This window comes from Triplophysa dalaica, chromosome 20, assembly GCF_015846415.1.
Source record: "Triplophysa dalaica isolate WHDGS20190420 chromosome 20, ASM1584641v1, whole genome shotgun sequence".
In the NCBI taxonomy this organism is placed as follows: domain Eukaryota; kingdom Metazoa; phylum Chordata; class Actinopteri; order Cypriniformes; family Nemacheilidae; genus Triplophysa; species Triplophysa dalaica.
The window spans coordinates 7,582,153-7,607,666 of record NC_079561.1 but is presented as its reverse complement, the minus strand read 5'-3'; the positions used below and the strand labels follow the sequence as shown (position 1 = coordinate 7,607,666).

The 25,514-nt window shown below is 40.5% G+C and overlaps 3 protein-coding genes across 4 annotated transcripts; 1 reads left to right on the top strand and 2 right to left on the bottom strand.

Annotated features, from left to right (window-relative positions):
* The first annotated feature begins 2,786 nt into the window (after positions 1 to 2,786).
* On the top strand, positions 2,787 to 5,137 carry LOC130409448 (amphoterin-induced protein 3). 2 transcript variants are annotated; one of them, XM_056733435.1, is made up of 2 exons: positions 2,787 to 3,334; positions 3,443 to 5,137. In XM_056733435.1, exon 2 carries the CDS (start codon positions 3,570 to 3,572, stop codon positions 5,013 to 5,015), a length of 1,446 nt encoding a protein of 481 aa, XP_056589413.1. In that variant the 5' UTR covers positions 2,787 to 3,334; positions 3,443 to 3,569; the 3' UTR covers positions 5,016 to 5,137. The 2 variants fall into 2 exon arrangements, with proteins under 2 accessions (XP_056589413.1, XP_056589410.1); XM_056733432.1 differs by having other exon boundaries at positions 3,416 to 5,137.
* Positions 5,138 to 8,824: 3,687 nt separating this feature from the next.
* Positions 8,825 to 19,307, bottom strand: tasorb (transcription activation suppressor b). Its single transcript, XM_056733390.1, has 23 exons — positions 18,863 to 19,307; positions 17,449 to 17,594; positions 17,244 to 17,336; positions 16,934 to 17,006; positions 16,487 to 16,578; positions 16,249 to 16,383; positions 16,047 to 16,162; positions 15,763 to 15,797; positions 15,519 to 15,624; positions 15,330 to 15,433; positions 15,079 to 15,182; positions 14,788 to 14,860; positions 14,621 to 14,695; positions 13,832 to 14,530; positions 13,478 to 13,740; positions 13,248 to 13,374; positions 12,097 to 12,935; positions 11,893 to 12,012; positions 11,612 to 11,771; positions 11,375 to 11,474; positions 11,117 to 11,295; positions 10,885 to 11,010; positions 8,825 to 10,795 (listed from the first exon to the last, which is right to left on the bottom strand). Exons 1-23 carry the CDS (start codon positions 19,170 to 19,172, stop codon positions 9,264 to 9,266), a joined length of 5,607 nt encoding a protein of 1,868 aa, XP_056589368.1. The 5' UTR covers positions 19,173 to 19,307; the 3' UTR covers positions 8,825 to 9,263.
* Positions 19,308 to 20,048: 741 nt separating this feature from the next.
* asb14b (ankyrin repeat and SOCS box containing 14b) lies at positions 20,049 to 25,263 on the bottom strand. Its single transcript, XM_056733297.1, has 10 exons — positions 25,217 to 25,263; positions 24,229 to 24,342; positions 24,092 to 24,144; positions 23,885 to 24,016; positions 23,635 to 23,793; positions 22,871 to 23,116; positions 21,394 to 21,571; positions 20,779 to 21,322; positions 20,540 to 20,693; positions 20,049 to 20,433 (listed from the first exon to the last, which is right to left on the bottom strand). The coding sequence occupies exons 2-10, from the start codon at positions 24,336 to 24,338 to the stop codon at positions 20,258 to 20,260; spliced, it is 1,752 nt and encodes a 583-aa protein (XP_056589275.1). The 5' UTR covers positions 24,339 to 24,342; positions 25,217 to 25,263; the 3' UTR covers positions 20,049 to 20,257.
* Between the last annotated feature and the right edge of the window lie 251 nt (positions 25,264 to 25,514).

Genomic DNA, 25,514 nt, shown 5'->3' with positions numbered 1-25,514 from the left:
TGAATCAAAATAAAATTTACAAGGGTAAAACTTTTTTTTAATTACAAAACAAGTATGATATCTATTTGGTTTCTTACCAAACACTATAAGACCCCGTTTATGCAGACTACGCAACGGTTTGAGTAATGGTTTTGTAATTGTAGTTAATTGGTTCCGAGTGACTATACCTTTTACTCTATTAATATGCTTTTCAAATTTTAAATGTTAAAAGTCTATGATAACTCCAAGATATGTAAAATGCTGCACAATTTGTAGTTTGTCATTTGTATTTAATAAAATATCTGGTACAATCTCCACCTTTTTAATTTTACAATACATGCAAGACGTTTTCTGGACATTATGTGTTAAACAACACTGAAAAGCCAGTCAGAAATTTTAGACATAGCAGAAGTCAGTTTAAGGGCTACCTGTTCTTTCGTTCTGTCCTGTACGTAAATCATAGTGTCATCAGCGTACATTTGAATATGTACATCAGGACATACCTGTGGCAGGTCATTTAAATACAAACTAAAAAGTAGAGGTCCAAGGATCGATCCCTGGGGAGCTCCAGTGGGACAGTCTCTTGAGGATGACATTTGTGCTTCAAACCGAGTGCACTGATTTCTTGATGTTAAATAAGACTCAATCCATTTCATTGTGTCTTCAGAAAGGTTAAAATGTAATAATTTATTTAAAAGAATATTATGATGTATTGTGTCAAAAGCCTTTTGTAAATCAAGGAATATAGCACCTATACCACCCCTCCCCTATCCAATTTTGACCGCACTTTCTCGTTAAAGTAACACACAGCCAATTCTGTTGTGTACTGTTTACGAAACCCAAACTGCATAGGACACAATTACTTATTTTCGGCGTCTAAAAAATTCACTGAAAGCCAAAGCTTATGAATTCACGTGCACTGAGAGGGGGACCGACCAATCACAATAGCTTGATGAGCGGAACTAGTTGATATGGTATGGGTGGGACATCTCCAGACACACACTAAGCGGATAACCAATCACAACAGAACTGGTCAGCTCTACCAATCAGAGCGTTTCGTGACGCGGGACTTTGAAGAAACCGCAAGAAATCCAGTCGGTAACACTTCAGTTCAGTAACAGTAAGTGTTACTTTTGTGAACTTTCCGTAACAATGGACGTAGCCATCTTGGAAATTTCTTTAGTGTATGTAAGCTATGCATACAGTTGTGTTACTTATGATTACCTACCTACCTTTCGATTTTTTTGTATGAACTCTTAATCATTTGATTCAATTATATAGTGCACTTTGCAAGATGTAAACACGGGTCCAGAAGCATTTCCGGTTTCATGTTGTATTTATTTATTATAAGTATTTTTTAATCTTACATATAGATTTATATCTTTAAGATGGTAATTTAACATTTCATTACGCTTATAAATATTTTTGGTTGGTTGTATTTTGTTCAAACGTTAGTGTTAAAGAACTGATACATGGAGTTTTTCCTGGACCAGCATTTAGTCATTCGAAGAGGTCTATATTTTACTATTTAAGAAAAGTGTAAAATGGCATATATAATGCACTGCTTTATTTGCAACTTTCCATTCCATTCCATTCCATTTTCTACCGCTTATCCGAACTACCTCGGGTCACGGGGAGCCTGCGCCTATCTCAGGAGTCATCGGGCATCAAGGCAGGATACACCCTGGATGGAGTGCCAACCCATCGCAGGGCACACACACACTCACTCATTCACTCACGCACTCACACCCTACGGACAATTTTTTCCAGAGATGCCAATCAACCTACCATGCATGTCTTTGGACCAGGGGAGGAAACCGGAATACCCGGAGGAAACCCCCGAGGCACGGGGAGAACATGCAAACTCCACACACACAAGTCGGAAGTGGGAATCGAACCCCCAACCCTGGAGGTGTGAGGCGAACGTGCTAACCACTAAGCCACCGTGCCCCCCTTATTTGCAACTTATTTTTTTTATTTTTTATTTAATTTATATTTGGCTATTGTCTATTTGTGTGCTTATCATGTTGCTGTTTGCTGTAAAGCCTATGGTTATTAAAATCTGAATGTGTTGATTTCATATTTTTGTTTGTCATCACTGAAACCAATGATTTAGGTCTTTCAATTAACCTCACAATTTCGACACCTTCAGTATTTTATACGTGCCCAAATCATGTGAGTGTAGAGCAGATCTGTGCAAAACTGTCTCCAGTCATTTTCTGGAGTGTTGAAAGACTGTGTTTGGGCTCGGTGTGTGGGAGTACTGTGCTCTTCTGTCAGTGTGACTGCTGGCAGATATCTATGCCATGTGTAAGGGTTTCAGCATGATACTGTATAAAAACAAACATTCAAATTCTGTTTTACCATTGGAAATCGTGCGCAGATGCTATGTATGATCAATGTGACTTATCTCTAAGATCCATAATTCAAAAATATTGTATTATCCTTCTCTAATTTATGCAACCATCTGGTTTTACTTAATTTCTTGGGCATAGAAATCGAAGGTAGGTGTCATTACATAATTTTTTTAACAAGACACAGGAACATTTTCTACCAGAAAGTTTTCTCATACTCCTAGATCCTTTTAGAAAAGTTGTACAGTTGCACTGAAAACAGGCTACGATAGACAGACTCAAAAGTCTGAATCAAAAAATCAATACGGCATTTCAGAAATCAAAGTACAAGAGGATGATAGCGTAGGTGATACACTGTGCCAACGGCCCCTGGAGAAAGACAAACAAACCGAGACCAATGCAGTGTGACAGCAATTAGCTCCCTTAGGACGACCATGACCAAGACAACCAACATGAGCTGCCAAACACTGCCTGTCAGGAGAGATGAGTCAAAAGTCTGTATGCGGACTGCCATCTCACACTATACAAACAATTTCTCTCATCCAGGTCCAAGTGTATTCACGGTTTTCATGAAATCTAAAATGCTAAAGCATCTGAAATCCTGTTAAAACATTAGCCGTAATGGAAAAAAATGGAACAGAAAAGGACAAATCCAGAGAGGATTAAGGGAATCAAAGAATCAGAGAGAGAGGAAAACAGAGAGAGAGAGTCGTATCAGGTGTAATTGCAGAGAGAGAGAAAGAGAGAGTTGTGAGGCGGTGCTCTGAAGAGGGAAGGATGGGAAGAGATTAGTACTGCACTCTGTGGGCTCATCTGTGAAAGGATGCTCGGCAAACAACAAGCACACTCCACATCAGGAGAACTCAAACAAAATCCAAGTGCAACTTCAGGAATATATAAACCTATCTTGAAAACGAGATGGATGTTTTCTGACCTGACGGGCTTGAACAACTTTTGAGTGAAGTGAGACTTAAGAAGTGATATTCTGGCGACAATTTCTGGTAGGCATTGCGTACGATTTAACCGATGAAAATGAAATGCTTTTTTAATACAAATAGTGGCTGCTGATTTTTTAATCTTAGATCATCCTTTTCTCTGATACTGGCCAGGATAAATCAGATGCCCATCTGTGTATTGTAAGACATGACAGATGTAAAACAACTTCATTGGATTTAAGTGTATCCGTGGTTCTCCAGCCGTGCCGCTGCTGTAATCGACCTTTTCGCTATCAAAAGAATGACCTCAGCATCTTACGTGGTTTTGATCTCACTCTTGGTTCGTTTCTCTGGGTCCAGTTGTCCTCAGGGATGCCTGTGCACAGCTGACATCCTGAACTGTGGCTCGGTGGGTCTGGATAGATTTCCGACTCCTCTACCATTCACAACGTCTGTCTTGGACCTCAGTCATAACAGAATGACATGGCTAGCAGCAGGCACATTTTACGGGCTCCCACGGCTGCACACTTTATATATGTCCCATAACCGCATATCTATGCTCAGTCCAGGGGTTTTCCATAACATCAGCAGTCTTTGGTACCTGGATCTCTCCTCTAACAAACTGCAGGTGGTGGGAAAGCACCACTTCCAGGACCTGATGTCGTTGGAGGTGTTGTTGCTGTATAACAACCGCATTAGCCGTGTGGAGAGCAACACATTTATGGGTCTCAGCAATTTGAGGAAGGTTTATCTCAGCTTCAACCAGCTGACCGACTTTCCCTTTTTCACCGTGCGCAAACACATCCACCCCAACCTAGTTACCCTGGATCTGTCCTCCAACCGCTTGTTTCGTTTGCCCATGGATGACATTGTGTTGTTGCCCGCAGCCGTCCAAAGAGGCTTGTTCTTGCACAACAACAGCCTCGAATGTGATTGTTCCGTGTATCGCTTGTTTTGGAATTGGGAGCAAAAAGGATATGGGGCGGTTGAAGACTATAAGGAGGACTATAAGTGTTTAATGTACGGCGATCCTCCCGTTTCCATCACATTCCTTCGCAGCTCTTATTTCTTTGAGAACTGTACGGTGGGAAAGTTGATATCTCTTATTTCTCCAAAGGCTGATAAAGTTGTGTACAAGGGAGAACAAGTGAAACTGGACTGTACTGGAACTCTGAATGGAGAAGAGCTGTCCTACAGTTGGACCATCCCTCACCAAGAGTCGATCAGTTGGCTGGTCCAAAATGGAAGCCTCCATCTCAATCAAGATGGAAGCCTGGATATACTCGCAGCCCAGCCCACAGATTCAGGAATTTACCAATGTACCGCTGTGGATAACAGCAAGATGATCAATGAAACAAGAGAGGTGAATTTAACCGTGCTAGCCCAGCGCTCCATCGACGAGCCGTTCAACACCGGCTACACCACTTTGTTGGGCTGCATCGTGAGCCTTGTGCTAATACTGATATACTTGTATTTAACGCCATGTCGATGTGATTGCTGCAGACCCCCTCCTCCCTCACCAGAAGCCCCCTCATTCAGGGAAGACCCTCTCGCGTCCATCTTTACATCTCCCCCAAATGCAGAACGGCACAAGGCAAAGTCTCAGCTGGACAGGCACGTAGTGTTCCTTGAGCCAATCTTGGCAGGGAAAAATGGCCAACCAAAACCTGCGTTTCTTGACGAACATCCCACAATTGAATGGGACCCGGAGAACTACACCATTGTTAGAGACAGAAATGAGTCTTAGTAGCAGATGATTGACTTTAAAATCAACTTCTTCCAGGATTCTCATAAGCTTGTTGGATTCGAAGGGCAGCTTCTTAAATTAATCTGTCATAATTCCAAAAATAAATTATATTGATCCTAGTATGTCTCGCCTCATAGTATCTTGTCAGTTTAAAGAGATGTATAAAGATTGCATATGCAGTCACGGGGGTTGGGGGTATTTGACTGTACTAAGAGTAATGCATTGACAAGCATTAAGGCCAAAATTATTACATTATGAAACTTACATAAAACTTTATAACTAACATTTAAATTAAATGACTGAATATTTAATCGATTTTACAATTGAAGGTTAAAGGAAAAAGAATTGTCTATACGGAGACAAAGGGATTGTCGTTACAATAGCAAAGTTTATGTTGGCGCTGGCGCAGCATTCTATCTGAACAAAACAAAAGCTATAGGGCTGCAGATCGAAGCTGCTATAACTTGGTAATAAAACACACATTGTGTACAGAGAACACAAGAATGAAACATCAATTTCTCTTGTGGTGTTTCATGTGGCTGTGGATATCTTTTTTTCTGATATTTAAAAACAGTATGACATTTCTGACACAACCCCTGAATAGCAAGAAGTAATCTGTCATGTAAATCTTTTACAGAACGCATTGATTTAATCGCCTCTTAAATCTATGGTGCCCTGAGTAGTTGTGGGGTGGTAAGAAAGGTCTTGTCAAAGCAAATATGTATTCGGCACCCATCTTCAGGCAAATGTTGATGCACATGGTCGGAAAAAATATTTAAATTTGACAAGATAAGGTGACAACAACCTCTTAATTTGCAAGGGTGTTTTTCAATGTATTTACATGGACCATGCACACACACTGGCATAATGGGTGATGACAAATGTGATATTAAATGCAGAGAATGGTCTAAATGAAAGAAACACCAGTCTGTCTTGATCGAAATCATGAACAGAATTCCTTCCAGATCAGTTTAAGACTGAGGCTTAATCCTTTCAAATGCATTATTACCATTGGATACATCTAATCCCTTATGATAAAGATACAACATAAAGTGCGGAAATGTAGCGATGTCTGTTTTTGTGTGATATTATTCACCACAAAAAAGTTCATTAAGTTGCTATTGCTGTACCGGTGAAGTGAATAAAATGTATATCATCATACAAAAGCTGTTCCTGGGGTGTACTATTCCAAAAAGTACACTTTTGCACCTTTAGAGTACACATTTGTACCTTAAATATTGCTACCAAATGTATACAAATATTTGTAAAACATATGTAAAAAATGTCTTCTGCTCACAATGTTTAGATCCAAGGTAAACATATAAATCCACGGTTGAGGAATGAAAAGATTTAAAACACATGTAAAAGCAATGGAGTGATGTCTGTTTTTGTGCGATATTATTCATCTCAACATTTTGCATTAAGCAAATTGCTATTTCATTATCAGAGTGTGCTATGGAAGAGATTAAACACCCCTGCCACAATTTTTCCTCCCACACTATGCACACAATATGCAAACTAAAGGCAAAATATGAAAATGAAAAAGCAGCAAGGCAAAGGTACAGAGTTAATCCACGCAGCCCGTTTCCAGATTTGATCAGATTTATCTGCAGCAATCCACTTTCACATAATACCGCATCATGTGTCTGCTGGTTGCTCGTTGAGTGTTGTGCAGTTTATAAAGCCCTGTAGCAAACAATTGCACAACAGTTAGGAATTGTTTAACCTACAAAAAACCTATATTGGATGACCTACAAAAAAAACAGATATTGGTTGAAACTAGTAACTTTGTATTAGCACCTGTATTAATGCTCCTTTATGCATATTGCGTATTGCTCCCTGAACTCTCTGTAAGTCGCTTTGAATAAAAGTGTCTGCTAAATGACTAAATGTAATGTAAAGTGTATTAAATCACAAGGGACAAAACATTGTAACATATTCGTATAAAATGTCTATATGCAAGGTAATGTTGCATTGTTTTAATTTTTCATATTACACTACAATTACATTCATAATTATTGGATTAAATTGTCATTTTCTTGTGTTATTCGTAGATTTTCTTGTCTGGTAATATGCTCCTGTTTTTATTTTAAAATATTATTTGGAAAATTTCATTGAAATCCATAACGTCAACTAAACTGTAGAAAACACACCACAATAATTATATTAATAATTATTGTACAACTATTTCTTATATATATATATATATATATATGAAATACTATTTTCATTACATATATGGACAATCATATATAATTATGGTCACAAATTAGAGTGTGGATATAAAATCACAACTCTGAATGGACAAAAAGTCCCTTTGAAGATCTGTCCACTGTAGTGGATATAATCGTGGGTTAAGGAATACCAATAAGGAATAGTAATAAACTGACTTTCTATTTTTTATCAGTTTAGTTTATGTAGTTATTGACAAATCTCAACAAATCTCTTTGCAAAATGGAAGAAAGAAACAGTTGAACAATCAGTACACGCAGTATTAGTTATATAACCATGACTGCCCCAGAACGGCCTTCCCTCAGTTTCACGTGTAATACCAGCATTGTTTTCAGAGATGACTATGTGATTGCATTACCGAAGGTCAGGTTTTAGCGGATTACTCTTTGGATAAAATCTAGGTACTCCTACATTTCAGCCTTTTATTAATCTCTTAAACTTTCTTTTTCCTCTGCAGTGAGTGAAGCACTACAGCAGAGCCGGATGGTCTTATTTCTGCTTTGACCTCTTGTGGAGATCAAAATGAAGAGTTCATGTGCAAAATCTATTTAGTAATGTCTAAAATATTTAGGTCAAATTGAACTATAGTGAAATACTACAGTATTAATATAACTGTTATAATATCTGCAAGTGTGTTTAAAGTCAGTGTATGCTATAAAATACTATTCAGGATTTATATGAATAAATCTATATGTAGTGTATGACAGTAATGTCGAATTCATATTGCAAATGATGGCCTAAATTCTCATCTTAAAGGGATACTCGACCTATATATTCCAAACCTATATAAAAGCCTTTGTTCTGTTTAACATTAAGATATTTTGAAAAATGTGAGCAACTGACATTTCTAGGAAACCATTGACTACCACAAGAAAACTTAAAATGTTAGTAAAAGGTGCCCAAGAAATGTTTGCTTTCCTAAATTGCTCAACAGAACACAAAAACATTCAATATTTGTTCTTACTATGGAAGTCATTGATGTCCCAGAAAAGTCAATTGTTGACATTTTCCCAAATATCTTTATGTTGATCAGAACAGAGATCCATTTACGCATAATAATAATCAAACATTAAACAACGATTCCCGCAGCCTATCTTACAAATTGACATGATCAGAAAATATATTACTCTTTGTTTTCAGACACAGCTGTTTATCTGGTCATTAACATCATGTCGACAGGCCTGAGGTTGTATTTTCTACAGAACTTTAGCCAACCATATTCATGCTTGGGAAAAATCAGTCACTTGTGAAATAAATATGCATAATCCTGACTTATTTATATATTTAAACATTGTAGTGTTTCGTGTTTGTCAAGATACATAATCCGTTTAGAAAATTGCAGTAGCATCACACCAGTTAAATCAACAAGATGATGCCCTCTGCTGGCCGGCTGTAAAACAGTGAGTTCAAAACCGTGCCAGTGATCACATAAAAAACAACTTTGGCATTGATTCACCTCACTGTAAAAGAAAATCTGAAACAAGATTTTTTACAAAGCATCATAAATAATTATGTACATATACAAAGAGTTCACACATTCCCAACTGTTTGTGAATACTGAAAACAATATCACAATGTTTGATACAACCTTGTTTTAATAGAACATCTGTACAACCAAGAATGTAAAAAAAACCATAACAGCTAAAATGAAGAATGACTCAACTTTTCTCTTTAAAAAAATATCGTCTGCAATTTGCTCCTTGTTCACAAATTGTTTTGAAAATCCCAACAAAAACTATTGACAAAAATGAAACATTGAAAGGCAATTACATTTCTTGGCAATATAAATATAGTGGTATGAACAAGGTTTCTCAAACATCTCATTTTAGGAAGAGCATTACTTGAAACAGTGAATCTCTGGCCACTGTCTGAGTCACAAATCTCATTTGTACAAAACCAGATTTCTGTTTATTTTTTCATTTCATGACATTTTGATTTGATGTGCTCTAACAGTTAAATATGTACATTCTTAATGCCAGTAGTCTATAGGGGAGCCTGTGACGTTCCCATTGGCATTTAGTTGTAGGTGTAGTCTGAATAGTAGTCCGGGCGGCCACCCCCTCCCCTCCCAGGAGGATATCCCCAGTTACAACCTCCTCTGATGTGACCCCGACCTGGTCTTGATCTCATGGGCATGGGTGGTGGTGGTAATCCTCTACCCCTGAAACCACCGCGCATCATATCAACGGGTCCGGGAAAGCCTCCTCTGTGGCCGTACATGTTGTTGTGGTGTGAGCTCAGTCTAGCTGACCCACCCCGGCACAGAGCCCCCAGGGTAGCTCCTGGGATGGGCAGGAGTCCTCTGCCAGCTGTGCCACCCCGGGTGGGAGGGGGCTGACTACCTCCATGACTATCTGAGAAAGAGCTCACCGGAGTTCTGCTGCCTTGGCTGCACGACATCAAACTAACTGGCGCAGCAATACCTGGTGCACTACTACCTGGCGCACCACTACCTGGCGCACCACTACCTGGCAGACCACTACCTGGCGCAGCTCCTTTCTCTCCATCTACATCCTGCTGTACAGGACCTCCTGTGGAGGTGGCTGGAGCAGGTGTGCTTTCTTCTTGACTACTGGAATTTCCGGTCTCACCTGCTCCCACCCTAGAACCATCTGTAGCTCCTGTGGCTTCGGTTTGGGTGGAAGGAAGAGCACAGAATCCTCCCAAACTCTGTCCAGCTGTAAAACTGTGCTGAGACTCCGCTGTGGGCCGCCAGTTATAAAGAGGAGGAATAGGAGGAACAGGAGTGAGGGCCGGAAAGTGAGTACCATCAGCGTAGGACGGAAAAGTAGGTTGGAGAGAGGAACAGGACGAAGAAGCTTCTACACCTATCTTAGCATCCTGAGATCCCGGTTGACTGGCATTGCTTGCTGTTGGTGCCCCAGCCGCCACACCGTCAGAAACAAGCAGGGGTGGAGCAGGAATCTGTATTGAGGGAGCTGATTCTGGAACAGGTGGCACCTCCACTGAGCTGACAGGGAGCTGAGGGAAGGTGGGGAGCTGAGGGAAGGAGGGGAGATGGAGTGGGGGAATGGTGATGGGCAGGGTGGAGGTGTGTGGAGGAGCAGTGAGACTATAGTCTCCTTTGGAGGCCACCCTGACAGGGGATGAATACGCAGAGGACATGTGGTATGCAGGAGACCCAGAGTAAGGGCTCCACTGTGCTGAATTGGGACACAGGTAGCTCTGATGGGTGTTTACCCCAAAATTGGACAGGGGGTCCTCCACCTCAGGCCCAGGATGAGCCTCCTTATTGGCGACTTTATACTGAGCGATGGCAGATTTGAGAGCAGCGTAATCAGCCGGGTAAGAGCTATGGCTGGGAAAGGGAGGTGGATTTGGAACTGTAAGGGGATTCATAATGGGGTCCAAAGCTGGCAGATCAGGGAGAGGAGGGCGGAAACCATCAGTCTGAGGTGGAGGGGGCAGAGGTGCCGTCGGCTCTTCAGGGGGATTTTCGGTCTGTATGGAAGTCTCAGAGATAACCAGCATGTCATCTTCAGAGTCGATGGACATGTCCTCCTCATCCACAACTGCATCGGGCTCCACTGCACAATGAAAGAAGACCGCATGTAACCATAAAACTGTTAAAAAAACATTTCTGCAAAGGAATCCAAATTTCAGCAAATGACAGTACCTGGATCAGGTAGAGTAAATTCTTCTGGAACACTGAGCAAACTCTGGAAGTTGTTCATGATGTCATTCATACCCGCAACAATGACTCCACTGCCAGAGAACTGCGAGAATGAGTCGTCACGCTTTTCTGTATAAAAACATGAAAAACAGGCAAAACTATTACATCATGAAAAGTAAGACACATCATTAATACCTTTAAACTTTACAACCCATGATATTAATTTTTTGTCTACCTGTCAGGAAGATGATATGTCTGAGCTGTGTGTGTTGAGCTTGCAACTTCACCAAACACTCCAAATCAGGAGCCTGCCTAGATGGAGCGTCACATTCATGGTAAGGCAGGAACTCCACCAGGTGTTTCTTCTGGTAGGCTGTCAGCAGGTTTAACAAATCCAGGGCCTCAGTGTTTAACCTGTGAGAGGACAGTAAGATGTTTCTGGACTGTAGGTTTCTCAGGATTGGCTTAACAGTCTAGAATCGTTGTGTCTAACCTGCTGAGCTCCTTAAGCTTCTTCTGAGTCTTACAGTGCACCTTCCACTTCCAGGGTGAGCCCTGATTCTCCAGAAACTTTAGAAATGCCTTGAGCTTTTCTGAAAGCACAATACAAATTTGAGTCTCTAAAGAGATTTTGGTATTATGCGCTCACAGCTAAAGATGAAACAAGATACAAAACATGGTAATAGAAGGTCATTTTACTTGTCCAAGCCGTTTTGTTATCAACTCTTACCTAGAGTTATATTGTCAGGGTTTAGAATGAGCTCATCTGTCACAATGAGACCTCCTGACACAAAAAGCTCATTGTAGGTTCGATTTTTCACATCATCCAGACTGTCAACTCCGGCAAAGTAAACTGTGGACATCTTCTTCAGAGACACCAGCGCTGGGATCTAAAAGGAGAATAGAAGGGGAATTTACTGAATGCTGAATGCTTTCTAGGTTGCTTATTACAGCCATTTTTTTGCACAACATTTAGGAAAAGTTCTATTATTAGTTTCTAAGGTCATGTACCTTATGTACATGAGTTGCGATATCCTCATTCTGAATGATTATCATGAACTTTTGTTGACTTTTCATCTCCAGGTAACTCTGTGGGTTGCAATCAATGTTGCCAAGACTTTGCAAATAGTCCTGCAAAAAAAGAGAGAGGAATTACTATTTTATAATAAAGGCCAGTAAACACATATGGACACATTTATTTGCAATAAGTCACACCTTGATCTCGGAACAGAGTTCACTCTCCACATCTCCTCTTTGAATGAAAAACCTCACTGCATTCTTCTGCATGATCTCCACCAGCGTGCACAACATATCCGGTTGGATTTGTTCCATGATGTTGCTCCCCACAGCGCTCGATGATCCCGCAGGTGCAGTGTCTGACGGCATCTCTGGAACTGAAGGTGCCGGAGGCTGACCGGCACTTGCTTTTGATGGTGAGCACATAGGACTTTCCAAAACATTTGGTTCAGTCGATTTTCCTACCGAAACCAAATGGGCCTCTTTGACCGTGCCGAGACGAGGGATATCTGAAGCCTGAGGTTGCTTAGGGGTAGGTGCAGGAGCTTGAGGCTTGCTCAACGAAGCCTGAGATTTAGGCACTGGAGATGATGTTTTAGTGTGAAAAGTGGCAGGCGGCGAGGGTAGGATGGGTGGGGTAGGAGGCGGCATGGCAGAAGGGGGCAGGGCAGATGGTAAGGGGGTGGGCAGTGGAGCAGCAACGACTGGTATTGTGACGGCAAAAGGTTCTGAAGACATGTTGGGAGATCTAATCAAGCAGCTCATCTTCTCACAGAGACTGCTGACGTACCCGTGTACAGGCAGTGAGGAGACGTATTTCGAAACGAAAGGAGAAAAGGCCGAGCTTGACCAGATGGCATGCTCCTCGAGTCGAGGCAGAGGAGGAGGGGGGATGTACACTAAATGCTGTGCATCCATCAGTTCTTGGATGCCTGTGCAGAAGTTTTGGAACTCGCTGTCGACGATGGTGTCCACTGATCTCCCCAAAGTCTGGACTTGCTTCTCTATTCCAATCACACAAGCCTCACTTACTTCCGCTAAAGAATAATACAGAAAGTTTTGATTTACTTTCAATTTAGATTTTACCAACTGATTTCAAAATGGGTGAACCTTACAAAATCTTGATTTCAAGATATCAAACATGATATTCCTAAAACACTTGCATCAACAACTTTCCTTTTTATAAATGAAAACAAGGTATGTTGTGTTTAAAAGCATAACCTTCAGCATAATCTTAACTGCCATGATGGTTTTGTGAGAATAACCCAAATAAAGAAATGTTTATTTTCTATAAAATGTGCAACAAGTTTATTACAAGCTAATTAGATAAGACCAGTGCTAGAAGATACCAGTGCTAGACGTTCTCCACAGATTGTGGCTCTGGTTCAAGGTCTCTGCCGGACAGGATGGCTTCTGCTCCATACTAGAGGAAGGACTGTGCACATCCATGCTGCTCCTGCTTCCAGTTATCTGTTCCTGCACACAAGATTCTATAGGTTAACTAAAACATCAACAACCAAGATGAGTTTAGGTGAATCATGATACATAACCTTGATGATATAACAAGAAAAGTCCAAACCTCTGAGGAATCCTGGTTAACCTGCTCTTCCTCCGAACGCCTGGCACGCAGATCAAGGTCACTGCAGGCGGCCAGGTCGGCGGGTTCGAGACTCTGCTCCATGCTGTTTGGGTCCATGCTGCTAGCATTGTTAGCGTGCTGGGCCATCTTCTTGAGTGTACCGAGGAAGAGTTTGAGCAGGGTGTGTGTGTCCCTAAGACTGGTGGTCGGGGACTCACGCTCACGCAGGTCCGTGTCGCACAGTGCCATGCTGTCCACAGCCACTGACAGAAAGAAAAAGCGTGGATTTCACAGACTTGGTCACAAATATCACACAAATTCCACTCTAAACCATCCTCCTAACATGACACTCACCTCTTCCTGGTTCCCCGTTCAGCAGACTGGTCCTCAGGTACTTGTTAACGCCTCCAGGACCTTCCCTTTCCAGCCTTCTCTTAAGGCTGGCGGCATCCCACTCCTCTTCTCTCTCAGGCCCACTCCCTTCTTCCTTCCCTAAATTCCTCTTATGTAGATGTATCAATTTAAGCAATTTCTCCATCTTGTCTTTGTCATACTCTCCCTGTGTTCTCTGAGCTCCACCGTTGGACTGAGAGACTCCAGGCGTACTGCTGCTTGCCGCTTGTCTGTCTGACCCTCCCCAATCTGACACGGGGCTGTACTCTTCAGCACCTGCTGGTGGAGACCCCATCACAGGTCTACTGTCTATTACCAGCGCTTCCACCGACAGTTGAAACTGTGCCGGCCCCTTCATGTAAGAACTTAGCGCTATGTCCATGTTCTTAGGACGAGGTGCTGGGTGTAGATTCGTCCGATCGTCCAAAGTGTGGCGGTACTCCACCACATGAAAGGGTCGTATGGCGCCTTGTTCCTGCTGCCTCAGGTAGTCCAGTGCCTGACGTTTTAGCCCCCCGGAAAGGTCTTTGGGAGGACTGGCACGTAGCTTGAAGAGTCCGTGGTGCAGGGCAGGTACAAAGTTATCGAGTTGATGGGTGATTGGGTGTTTAGGCTCTAATGAAACCAGAGGGTCTCCATTTACTTCAGAGTTCTTCGAAACTAGTAAAGCAAAAACAGATAAGATAGGTCAGTGATGGAAGCAAATACAGACAAAATAACTAGACGACAACAATGAAGGGGATCACTCACTTAACCTGGACATGTTTCTTTGTTCTTGAAAGATATAAAGCGCGTGTAAGCCCTTGTCATTTCTGCCTCGCCTCTCTTCAACACAGAATAAAACAAGCCTTAATATTCCATTTTATGATCCACACTGTTAATGCTATTGATCTTTGCAAGATGTAGTGTTAACATACCGCTGGAAGTTTGCAAGTGAGAGGACGAGAGGAGAAAGAGAAATCCTTTGTCTATCAACGGCTTTACCAGTACCTACAGTGCAAAGAGTTTAATTATAGCGTAACTATAAGATATATTAATAACCACTATTAAAGCACCCACACACATAACAGCTTACTGACACAGATTTTTATCTTCAGACTTTAAAAAACGTACAGAGGTAGGCAGGGACCTCACTCGCATGACTGAAAGCCTGCTTGAAAAATGTATTCAATCAAAGGTGTATTAAAGTGGGTTGTGAATGATCTCACCATTCGGTCTTTCTCAAGCCGCTGTACCAATCCGGAGAGACTATTTTCCTGTTTACTCTTTCCTATGACTTCATAAAGACTGCAGTACATCCCACACTTCAACACTGCAACACAACACGATACACTTAAAGCGTTTGGATAACTTGATACCCGGACACAATAACAAGCAGTTTGTTGACTGTATGGTTTCATTGTAAATAAACCTCTTAACATTGTGTCTGCTTAGGACAACATTTATACACTTGTCTTACCCTCACGCGATCCAGTGTACGTGTCCCACGATAACAGAACAGACGGGATCTTTCGCTTTAATTGATCCAGATGCATTGCCACACTGACATCAAGCTTGTCCGGCCTGAAAATTACAAAATATAAAAAATCTTAAAACAATTGCAAATAGCTTATAAGACAAAACTGAGACGGGGTTAAGAGTGACTCACAGTTTAAGGGGGAGAAGAGGGAGACTTGTGGACCGGATGTACACTTGATAGAGCTCTTCTCCTTTATTCACAAGTGAGCCACTCCAAACTGTATATCTCCTCCGGACTAAATATCAAACACAAAAGAAAGAGTTTGGCGGTTAACTCATATCTAGTTCATGTGTCTAGGATATGAACATGTAACCATACATGAATGTGTATAATGTAATCACTTATTAGATAGAGAAATGTATACAAATCTTACCTCTTGAAGCTTCATACACAGTGCTGTTTAACCTACTAAAATACAAAAGGAAAATTCTTTAAATTCACATAAAACTTTGCTGGTCAAAGTTTGCGATAAATTGTGATTACTTATTACGTTTTACACCATTAATGTTTATTTTAATGAACTGAAATCAATTTGACTTTATAACTGCTTCATTCTGGTCCATGTGTTTGCAATTGTCAAAGTTGTTTTTTGTTGAAATGTAAAAATGTTAACACTTTCTAATATTGCAAGCACATGATCAATGTTTCATTTCATACCTGTGTGCAGCCGTGACCGACTCTTTGCCTTTATATTGAAAAGACACAACCGCATATGGTAACACGTGCCGGGGCCTTGATCGTAACTCCTCAAATGCAAATTCATACAAGTATTGCTGAAATAAAATACAGAAGACGTGTGACTTCATCTGTCCAGTTAATATTTATAAAATGACATTGAAAAAACGTGTGAATGACTAACCTGAGTGTGTTCAAAGGCCCTATAGGACAACAATGAAGTCACTTTGCTGGCATTCTTGTACACATGGCAGTCATATTTAGGAATGGGCTCAAGATTACTTTTAGGCATATTCTCAAATATTGTCTTCACTTTACCCTGCAGAGTGTAAAAGGGCACATCTTAGTAAAGCATGGTCTTCTGTAAAGCTATTTTGAAACAAAAGTATAGTGCAAATACATAAAACAGACTGTACATGTACCTTCATGACTTTAAATAGTATTATGTCTCCAGTAGCACCCACTTCAAATGGATTCATTTGTAACAAATCTGAGCATTTTGAGAGGTAAATCCCTACAAACCAAAAAAGCAGATGTTATCTTAGAGTACTGTTACTTGAGATAACATTGAGCCACAAAATGTCTTGGAATGATCCCAAGGCTCTTTTGGAATCCAGCATCCTATGTATGCGTTGTTGAAATGTTTGCAAAAACAATATTATTTAACCCGTACAATAAATTATGAAGTCTCGGAAGGCAAGGACGAATGTGTGTGGTAAGTTAAGATTCATCAACTTTTATTTAACAAATACAGACCCTTGCCAATTTAACTGCTTTATATCAGTCACAAGTGATCAGAGTAATACCAAACCTACTAGGACTCTATGCAAACAGATGTAAACAGATAGACTCGGAGACAGAGCATTTACCTTTGCCAGGGCTTCCTAGATTGCTGATCCGTGAATGTCCTACAGACAGCCCCTTTTCACAGATCCAGTGAACCTGAAAAAGACAACCAGATATAACTTCAACAGATGTACCAGTAACCAATTTGTTGATAGCACAATTTAGCCACAAGAACAAATTACAAACAAATTCGAGTATGCAAGCATTTTCGGTTTTCACAGTTTTAGTTTTAATTGTGTTGAACTGTGTTGCAGTTGTGGCACATTTAAAGAGCTGCCAATTGACATATCATTCCAGTCGTTGTAGATGCAACTCAATAATTGACCCGCTCACCTTATTTTTCTCTGGCAGCAGAAAAGCATAAGATTCGGCGAGTTCTGCCTCTGTCCTTCCATTCTGCTTCAACTCCCTTTTCTTTTCGATGAACTACAAAAAAACATGACATGGTTTACGTTATACAATCATAAATTCCTTAAAAATACATTATTGCGCATATCTCATGATAATCCGTGTCAAATGAAGTGTATTCAATGCTCACCTCTTTCTCTAAGAGCTCATTGTGAATGAGAGAAGCTTTGGTGTAGGTGAAAGTCCCACGAGAGGAGGAATCCAGATAGAATGTGGAGAGAAGCTTCACAATCTCTTCAAACTCTCTTGAATCTGGAGACAAGTGCTGGAGAAGACCTGGAGGACAAAACACATCGAGACACAGTTTTAGTAACAAACAACTAAGTAAAATAAATAAAAGCTTTATAGTGACTTTTGGCACAAATGTAGCTAACAAACTACATGAAAAACAACAATAACTTTGGACTTAGTCACACTATTGGACTATTCATTATGAATCACTCAAGACTGAAAGATGTTTAAAGGAAGTAATGCCCATCACATAAAATATGCAAATTCCCTTATACAAACACACACACACACACAAGTGACTACAAAAGACACCTTAATTGGAATGCAAAGTAATCACAACAACAACAAACAAAGTTATACAAACAAAGGTTTTACCATAGTAACCACAACTTTACTGTGGTCTCACATATAACTACAGTTCAACCACATTTTGTATCATAATGGTGAAAAAATTATCGTTTTTTTTTACAATTAAATAATTTTCCAGAAAGCAGCACAAAAAATCAAAACTTGAACCTCCCCTGTTCAAAGGTTCGTGGAGAAAATGATAAACAAACTACAACAGAAAAATATTTTTTAACATCAGAAATACGAAATTCCACAAGTAACGTTACTTCCACGAGCAACAGCAATAGTACAACCCGTCACGCATTACTCCAACACGCAACCCCTCCCTCACCCTGCACCTGTTTCGCTTTCATTCAAGACAACTGTATCCAAATGTTGACAAGTAAATCATTTACATGTAACAAATTGAATTATTTTCGGCTATGTAGGCAACAGTACGGGAATAAGACCCAAGTGTTATTTGTAGAAGGTCCAAACGTGGTGCATAAAGACGGAAATGTGAAATGTGGTGATCAAGTGTATCACACTGGTGCCATTCATAAGCTCTACAGATGAGGGGGTCCGAAATGTGACGTGTGGTTTGGGTACACTTTACGCTGAGGGAGGTGTGGTGGACAGTACGTTAGCCAGGCTGGCAACCGCACGCAAAGGCAATGTAATGACACCGCACTCCGGTAAGGAGGGCGCGTGAAACAAATCAGATCCTCACGTGCATGCATTAAGAGGGTCTAACTTATCTTCAGCGGGGCGCAATCACAAATCCATATTTCCGACTAACATTACTCTCAGCGAGGAATCACGTGGTGCAATATATATATCCACTATTCGTATATCAAGACATGTCTATTAATTTGTGCTTATGAACTAAAGAATGCCGTTTCAGCGCGCATGCCCGAAGGCCGGGTTATTAAACACAAATTGACCATTTTAGGAATGGCATTAGTAGTAGCAAGCAGATAAACAACCTTTCCGCTCCTTGATCTTCCTTGGAATCTGAAAATTCCTCCTTGGCAGCTCGTCGGTCGACTTCGGTAACGTCGAAGGCGAACTGCTGTTGATTTTGAGGTCCAACACGCCGGCCCTCCGACGCTCAGAAGCATCTTGTTCAGACATTTGCTCGTCTTCGCATCCAGCTTGATCGCCATTTTGCTTGGATGTGGCCGTGCTAGAGGCTGACAACAATTGTTTCTTGCTATCGCAATCCTCCGAGGTCAGGTCTTCGGCCTGGGCGCTATCCTTGTCGATTTTTCTCTCCTGGCTTGAATTGCAGGCCATGTTTGGACCAGCGATCACCTCGTCGGCTGGCGATGAAGTTGGTTTCAGTGCCGCTTCATGGAGTAATTCTCCTTCTCAACCAGCATCCGCCATTATGCCTGTGACGTATGCCTTCCCCACCGCTGCAAATCTCTGGCGTCACTGTGTTTACATTCAGGCGCGCCATCGCCCCCTAACGGCACTACTGTGCAGTGCATTGCGCCTGGACGTCATTAGCTTTGATCAGTGGTCTCTGACAGAAGAAACTCAAATTTTCACATTTTAAAAATGACATAAAAGTGCACTTTTACTTGAAATAAGCTTAAAGCAAATATTTGATTATTCCTCACCTTTAAAAAAAACAAGACGCCGCTTAGACGGTTTGGCGAAAAACTCAAAGCAAGAGCATTGATGTCATGGCAAGGTTTGAGGAGCAAACATCTCCAGGTGAATTGGACTTTTGCCCCTTTTTTTAGAAATGAGGTATAATTGGGACAGACAAGAATATTCTAGCTTTGGCATTGTCAGTTTCACATATTTCATGAAAATCATGTGGTTGTGGCATGATATTCTTTCTCGTAGCTAAGAGCCTTGTTTTAACAATGAAAGGTTGTGGGTTCGATCCCAGGTGATTGCAAATGCCTATGTAAAATGTATAGGAGAAAGCAATGTCGCTTTGGATAAAAGCGTTTGCCAAATGGCTAAATGTTAATGTAAATATTCAACCATGAACTACTTTTTGTACACACAAAAAAACATTCAACAAAAGTTTGTCACATAGCCAATAAACATTCAATAGTGACCTTCAAATGCAGAGCAGGATCTTACAAGACACCTATTTATTTCCAACATTTGATTAACATTTATTTTGACTTTTTTTGTTTTTTCCACATTTACAATATAATTCTAATCCCCGAATTGTAAACTTTTCCAAGCCGCTGTGTCTAAACATAATAATCAAAATAATTTATCTAACAAGAATGAATATGGTACAACACATGTTTGGGCTTTTTTAAACAAACACAGAAATAAAATCAAAACAAAATATCCATGAAGTTAATTTATATGAGCAGCTGCTTATGTACAGAATTATTCACAAGTTTTTATTATTTTTCTGAAAAACTTCCTCTACTGTAAATATCGTACTCTTTGAAGCGGATATAGTCTTTGAGACTAGCAGGTAAAGGCAGGAAACTGATAAAAACTGGAGCCCTTAGACGCAAGCGGCCCAAACATTCACGGATCTTCAGTCTGCTGAGGTGCTTTAGTCTTCTAGGATTTTCTGAAGAGAGCAGAGAAAACTGGTTTAACAAAATGAATTGTTCTTGTAGCTCAGGTAGTGCGTCAGTTTCTGAATATGATCTCTTAGATGAGACAGACAGACTTACCTTGTATTTGACATATTTCAGCCCACTGTGGTTGTTCAACAAGAACACTTTTCAGTTTGGAGCAGAGCGTCACATGATCGACGTAGTCCATCATAATTCTCACCACTTGGGCTGAGATGTGCCTGAGCCAGTACACTGTGATCACCTCACAAAACTATCAAATCAACGTTCATTTTTATCATCAGAACTGCATTTGTGTGGCAGAAAAATGAAAAACTATACTTCATAACTAGTCTTACCACTACATCATTTATGACAGAGGTGCTCCAGCCCTCGTAGTCCACTGGCACGTGTGAGGCCTGTCCATACGGACAGTCGAAGCATCGCTGCACATCATAGCCGTTATTAAGCAGCATACGCAGCATCACCTCATCCTTTAGTGCATACTGCAGGCCAGAAGGGAAATGGGTGGTGTTGACACGGGAGTAGTAATTTACGTTGGCGCCGTAGCGTAGCAGAGTGTTTATAAGTTCGTAGTTGCCGAGTCGCATGGCCACTTGCAGGCACTTAACAGGGTCTTGATTAGCCATGGCCCCAGCCTCCAGGAGCAGCCGTGCCGACTGGACGTCATTATTAGACACGGCAAAAAACATTGCCGACCTGCGTTCATCGTCGTAGTTCCTGCGTACTTTAGGGTGCAGCATGAAGTTAGGGTCAAACCCAGAGCTCAGGAGCAGCTCCAGGCACTGCGGGTGACCACCAGCAGCAGCGGAGTGTAATGGGCTCATTCCACTCTCCCTGATCACTTCCTTTTTAGTCACTGGGATGAGTTGCTCCAGTGCTCTATGAAGAACACATAAAGACTTGTGGTTGTATCAACGCTGCATCAAAAGCATCATAGGTTGGGTACTTACAGTAGGTGCCCGCGGTAGGCCGCGCGGTGGATTGGGAGATGACCCGTGTGGTTTGGCACGTTGGGGTCGGCTCCATATTCCAGTAGCAGTGAAATGATGTCAGGGTTTCCGGAGGCCGCTGCGTCAAACAAAACCGAGGCTGAATTCGAAGAGTGGGGCTTGGACCACACGCTGGCCTCTAGAAAATAGGTTAAATGATTTATAATCATATACAGTATAGCAGAGTCCAATGGTGAGAGAACACATTGTGCAATTTGAAATCAGGCTGAAAGTTTAAATCTACGTACAAGAACATAATAATTCATGTTTAACCCTTGCAAGGTGTTGGGGTCTGAGGGACCAATTTTTTATGTTCTGAATGATTATATTACAATGACATTTATATTTATTAATAATTAAAAAAGTTACCTACAATGTAAAAAACATTTTTTTACTTAGACATGCTTTTCTAGTAGATGTTTTTTCTGTATTTCACTGTAAAAAATCCTATAAAATTTCTGCCAGCTGGGTTGCCAGAAAAATACTGTAAAATAACAGTGACGTTAAACTATATGTCTTTCTTGTAAAATTGCATTCTTTTTCTAGTCTGTTTAAACTGTATTTCAAAATTATGAAAAAACGGTCAAATTCTGTCAAATTTCAATGAAGTCAATTATCCACACTGTTTCTTTTTTCTAACAGAGGATCTGTGAATTCCCAAAATTGTTTTTGTATGCGTCTTAATTGCCATGATTTCTACAAATCATAACGTAATGAACATTCTGTAATTATATAACCTTGATATCTTTAAAGGGGCCATATGACACTGTTAAAACAAGTATTAAAGTTTGTTTTAAATGTAATGCAATATGTATACATGATTTAAGGTTTAAAAACACTTTATTTACCACATACCGTGCATGTTTGTATCTCCGCTGTGCCCCGCCTCTCTGAAATGTGCAAATTGTTTCTAAGCTCATCGCTCTGAAAAGCGAGAAGAGCTATGATTTGCCAGTTAACCAGTGCGTAGTGATTGGTTGAATACGTTCCTTACCATATTTGGAACTTGAGGTTCCAAAACAATTGTACTGACAGGTGTCCCCACCTTACTTGTAAATAAATTTGGGGCGGTCTTAGTCAAATCATACCACCAGCTGACGAAGATTTGTGGGGGTGTGGTTACACAAAGCATTTCAGGCAGGACTGGGTAAGCATTCGCATTTAGATAGAATGCATCTTTTGTTCCGACACTTTAATTTTTGCGTGTCTAATACATGGGCAATTTATAACACGCCAAAGACACAGAAAAACATGTATTCGTGCCATATGACCCCTTTAATATAGACAGAGGGCTTGACAAAGATCACAGGTTCGGAAGCCAACTTATTTTGTATTTCTTGTGCATTTTTTTTTATTTTTATAGAATCATTAATTTCAGTATAATGCTGAAGATGATAAGATGCAGAATTTCTAACCATAAGCACACGTGTTAAATCACCTTTCTGAAGCAGAACCTCAACAACGTTAAAATGTCCAGCTTGCGCAGCAAGTCCTAAAGGAGTATGTTCACATGCATCAATCGCATTTGGATCAGCTCCAGATTGTAGAAGCAGGTATGCAAAGTGATCCAAGCCAAGCACAGATGCTTCATGCAGAGCAGTTCTCTGAAGTCTTCCTATTTGGTCCACTTTGGCATTGTAGCGTATCAGGAGAAGAGCCAGGTCATACTGGTCATTCTTTATTGCTGTTTGCAAAACAACACAAATCAAAATAAGAATGCCAGTTTATGTGTCTCTGAGTTGCAGTTTTAAAGTCCCTGTGAACCGGAAGTTACTATTGTTTTTTACTTACGTATTTGGACACATTTCCGAGTGAATTTGTTTTAAAAAGGCAAAAATGTGTGGGCGTGGCTTGTGTTTTTTTCTGCGAATATATTGGATGTGTAAAAGCAGCTGTTGCATTGATTTTGAAATTAAATGGACAGCAGACTGACAGTTGAAGGGGAAGAGTAAACTGATGCCAAGCCATCTAATTTTCATCATTTGAGATGGATAATTATTTCAGGGCGAGGTGCATTTTCAGGTTTTTCCGGAAGATTATGAGGGTACGTGAATTTTAAAGAGAAAATGACCCACATTGACAGCTATTTAATATAAACGCTGCAATATTTCATGAAAAAATAAGAATGTCATATTTGATTTCACTGGGACTTTAATGCTTGCTAAGCAAACGGTACGCTCAAAATTGCCCTTTGTTCCACACCTGCAATCAATGCAGAATCACCATCCTCATTTTTGCAGTCAGGGTCACAGCCATTCTGCAGCAGAAATGTGCCATTGTCTCTGTGACCGTGGACCACAGAGAGAAACAATGGAGTCTCCCCTCTCAGAGTCCGGCATTGGCCTGAACCCTGAGGAGATGCTGAACATTGAATTGTAATTAACTTGAATTCCAATGAACTTCATTGTCTTTGGTTAAATGAGGTAAATAAAACACAAGACATTTCCTGGACCTGCATAAGTGATCTCCAGAACGCTCTTCTTTGGTTGTACCGCAGCCTCATGTAAAGGAATCCAGCCCCTGCTGTCTGCATTGGACAGAGCCTCTTTACACTGGACCAGGATCTTTAGAGCATCCTCATTACCTGGTGAAAATATGTATTTCTTCTCTTGATAGCTAATATAAGATCAGGCACTGTACTGCAGAGAGGATTTCTTACCAGCTTGTATAGCTGTGAATATTTCCTCGTGGTCTATGCAGTCTAATAGATCACTAAGGGAGGTCAAAACAAAGTGTGTGATCATGATTACCCGCAACTTAACCTGAAATCAGTGCACAGAATGGGTTCAGCTGTACCTGGCGGTTGAATCAGCATGTTTGCTGTAGTCCAATAGACTTTGTTCAATCATGTATTGAGTGGCCTCGTCTTCATCCCAGTCATCCTCCGCCTTATACACCTCCTCCATGTTTCTGGAAAACACTCTTATTTGATAACCAAAACAGCAGACACAAAAGCAAATCGTTTTCTAGAAGAAGTGTATTGTGAGGACAGAGTCCTGTCTTTACAATATGTGATTTTTGGTTATAATTATTTATTTTTTCTAAATAAAATCTCCATTTATATTTTGTAGTGAAGGATTTTCCAGTTAATTTATATTTTGTAGTTAAGGATTTTCCAGTTATTGTATAGACTGGTCTTATGAAAACACATTGCATCCTTGTTAGGCTAATACATTATTATTATTATAGGGATAGTTCACCTAAATTATTTTATGATTTACTGAACCTCATGTGATTATTTTTTGACACAAATGAAGACATTTTGAAGAATGTTGGTAACCAAATAACACTGGACCCCATTAGACACAAAACCACTGAGACATTTCTCAAAATATCTTTTCTGTACGACAAAAGAACGTCACAAACATGTTTTAAAAATTAACTAAATTATAGTTTTGGGTAAACTATCCCTTTTAAGTTCCTAATACTTGCTTTCCTTTACACACATGCCACAGGTTGTTTGCATTAGCCATGTGTTAAAGCTGAAAATATCTTCTCTAGTTTCTATCGTACTGGTTTGGATTACAAGAAATGTTGCAATAAAATCCATGTGGGCCGATCCAATAGATTGCTCAGGTTAATATTAAAAGAAAAGCCAAAATATCACAGCATAATTTATAAAAACTCCGGCAATGCAATGAAATCAAAAAGTCTTTTGATGACAACTGAAGTCTTTAAAACATGCAGCCCTTCATCTCATGCACAATTCCAGAGCTCTAGGAAAAACACATTCTAGGAATTGATTTACATAGGATATGCTTAAATTCATAGACAAATTCACTACCTTGTTGCAACAGGAAATGCTGTCGTTTTCGTGGCGGTTGTGCCGTGTTTTCATACGCTTTACTCCCTCACATCTATTTATATACTCACAGTTAAAAATATACACTCACAGGACCCGGCCAGCCAACTAACACCTGGCTTTGACCCACAGCATGTCACTCAATCTGGCAATACTACCCAACCAGACAGCTGACATGGGAATAAATGATCTTCCCATTCCATGGTCCTAGAAAAAAATTTTTTGTTGCAGTCCACAGTGCTTATTTGATATATTATGTCACAGTGAATAGTACAAAACA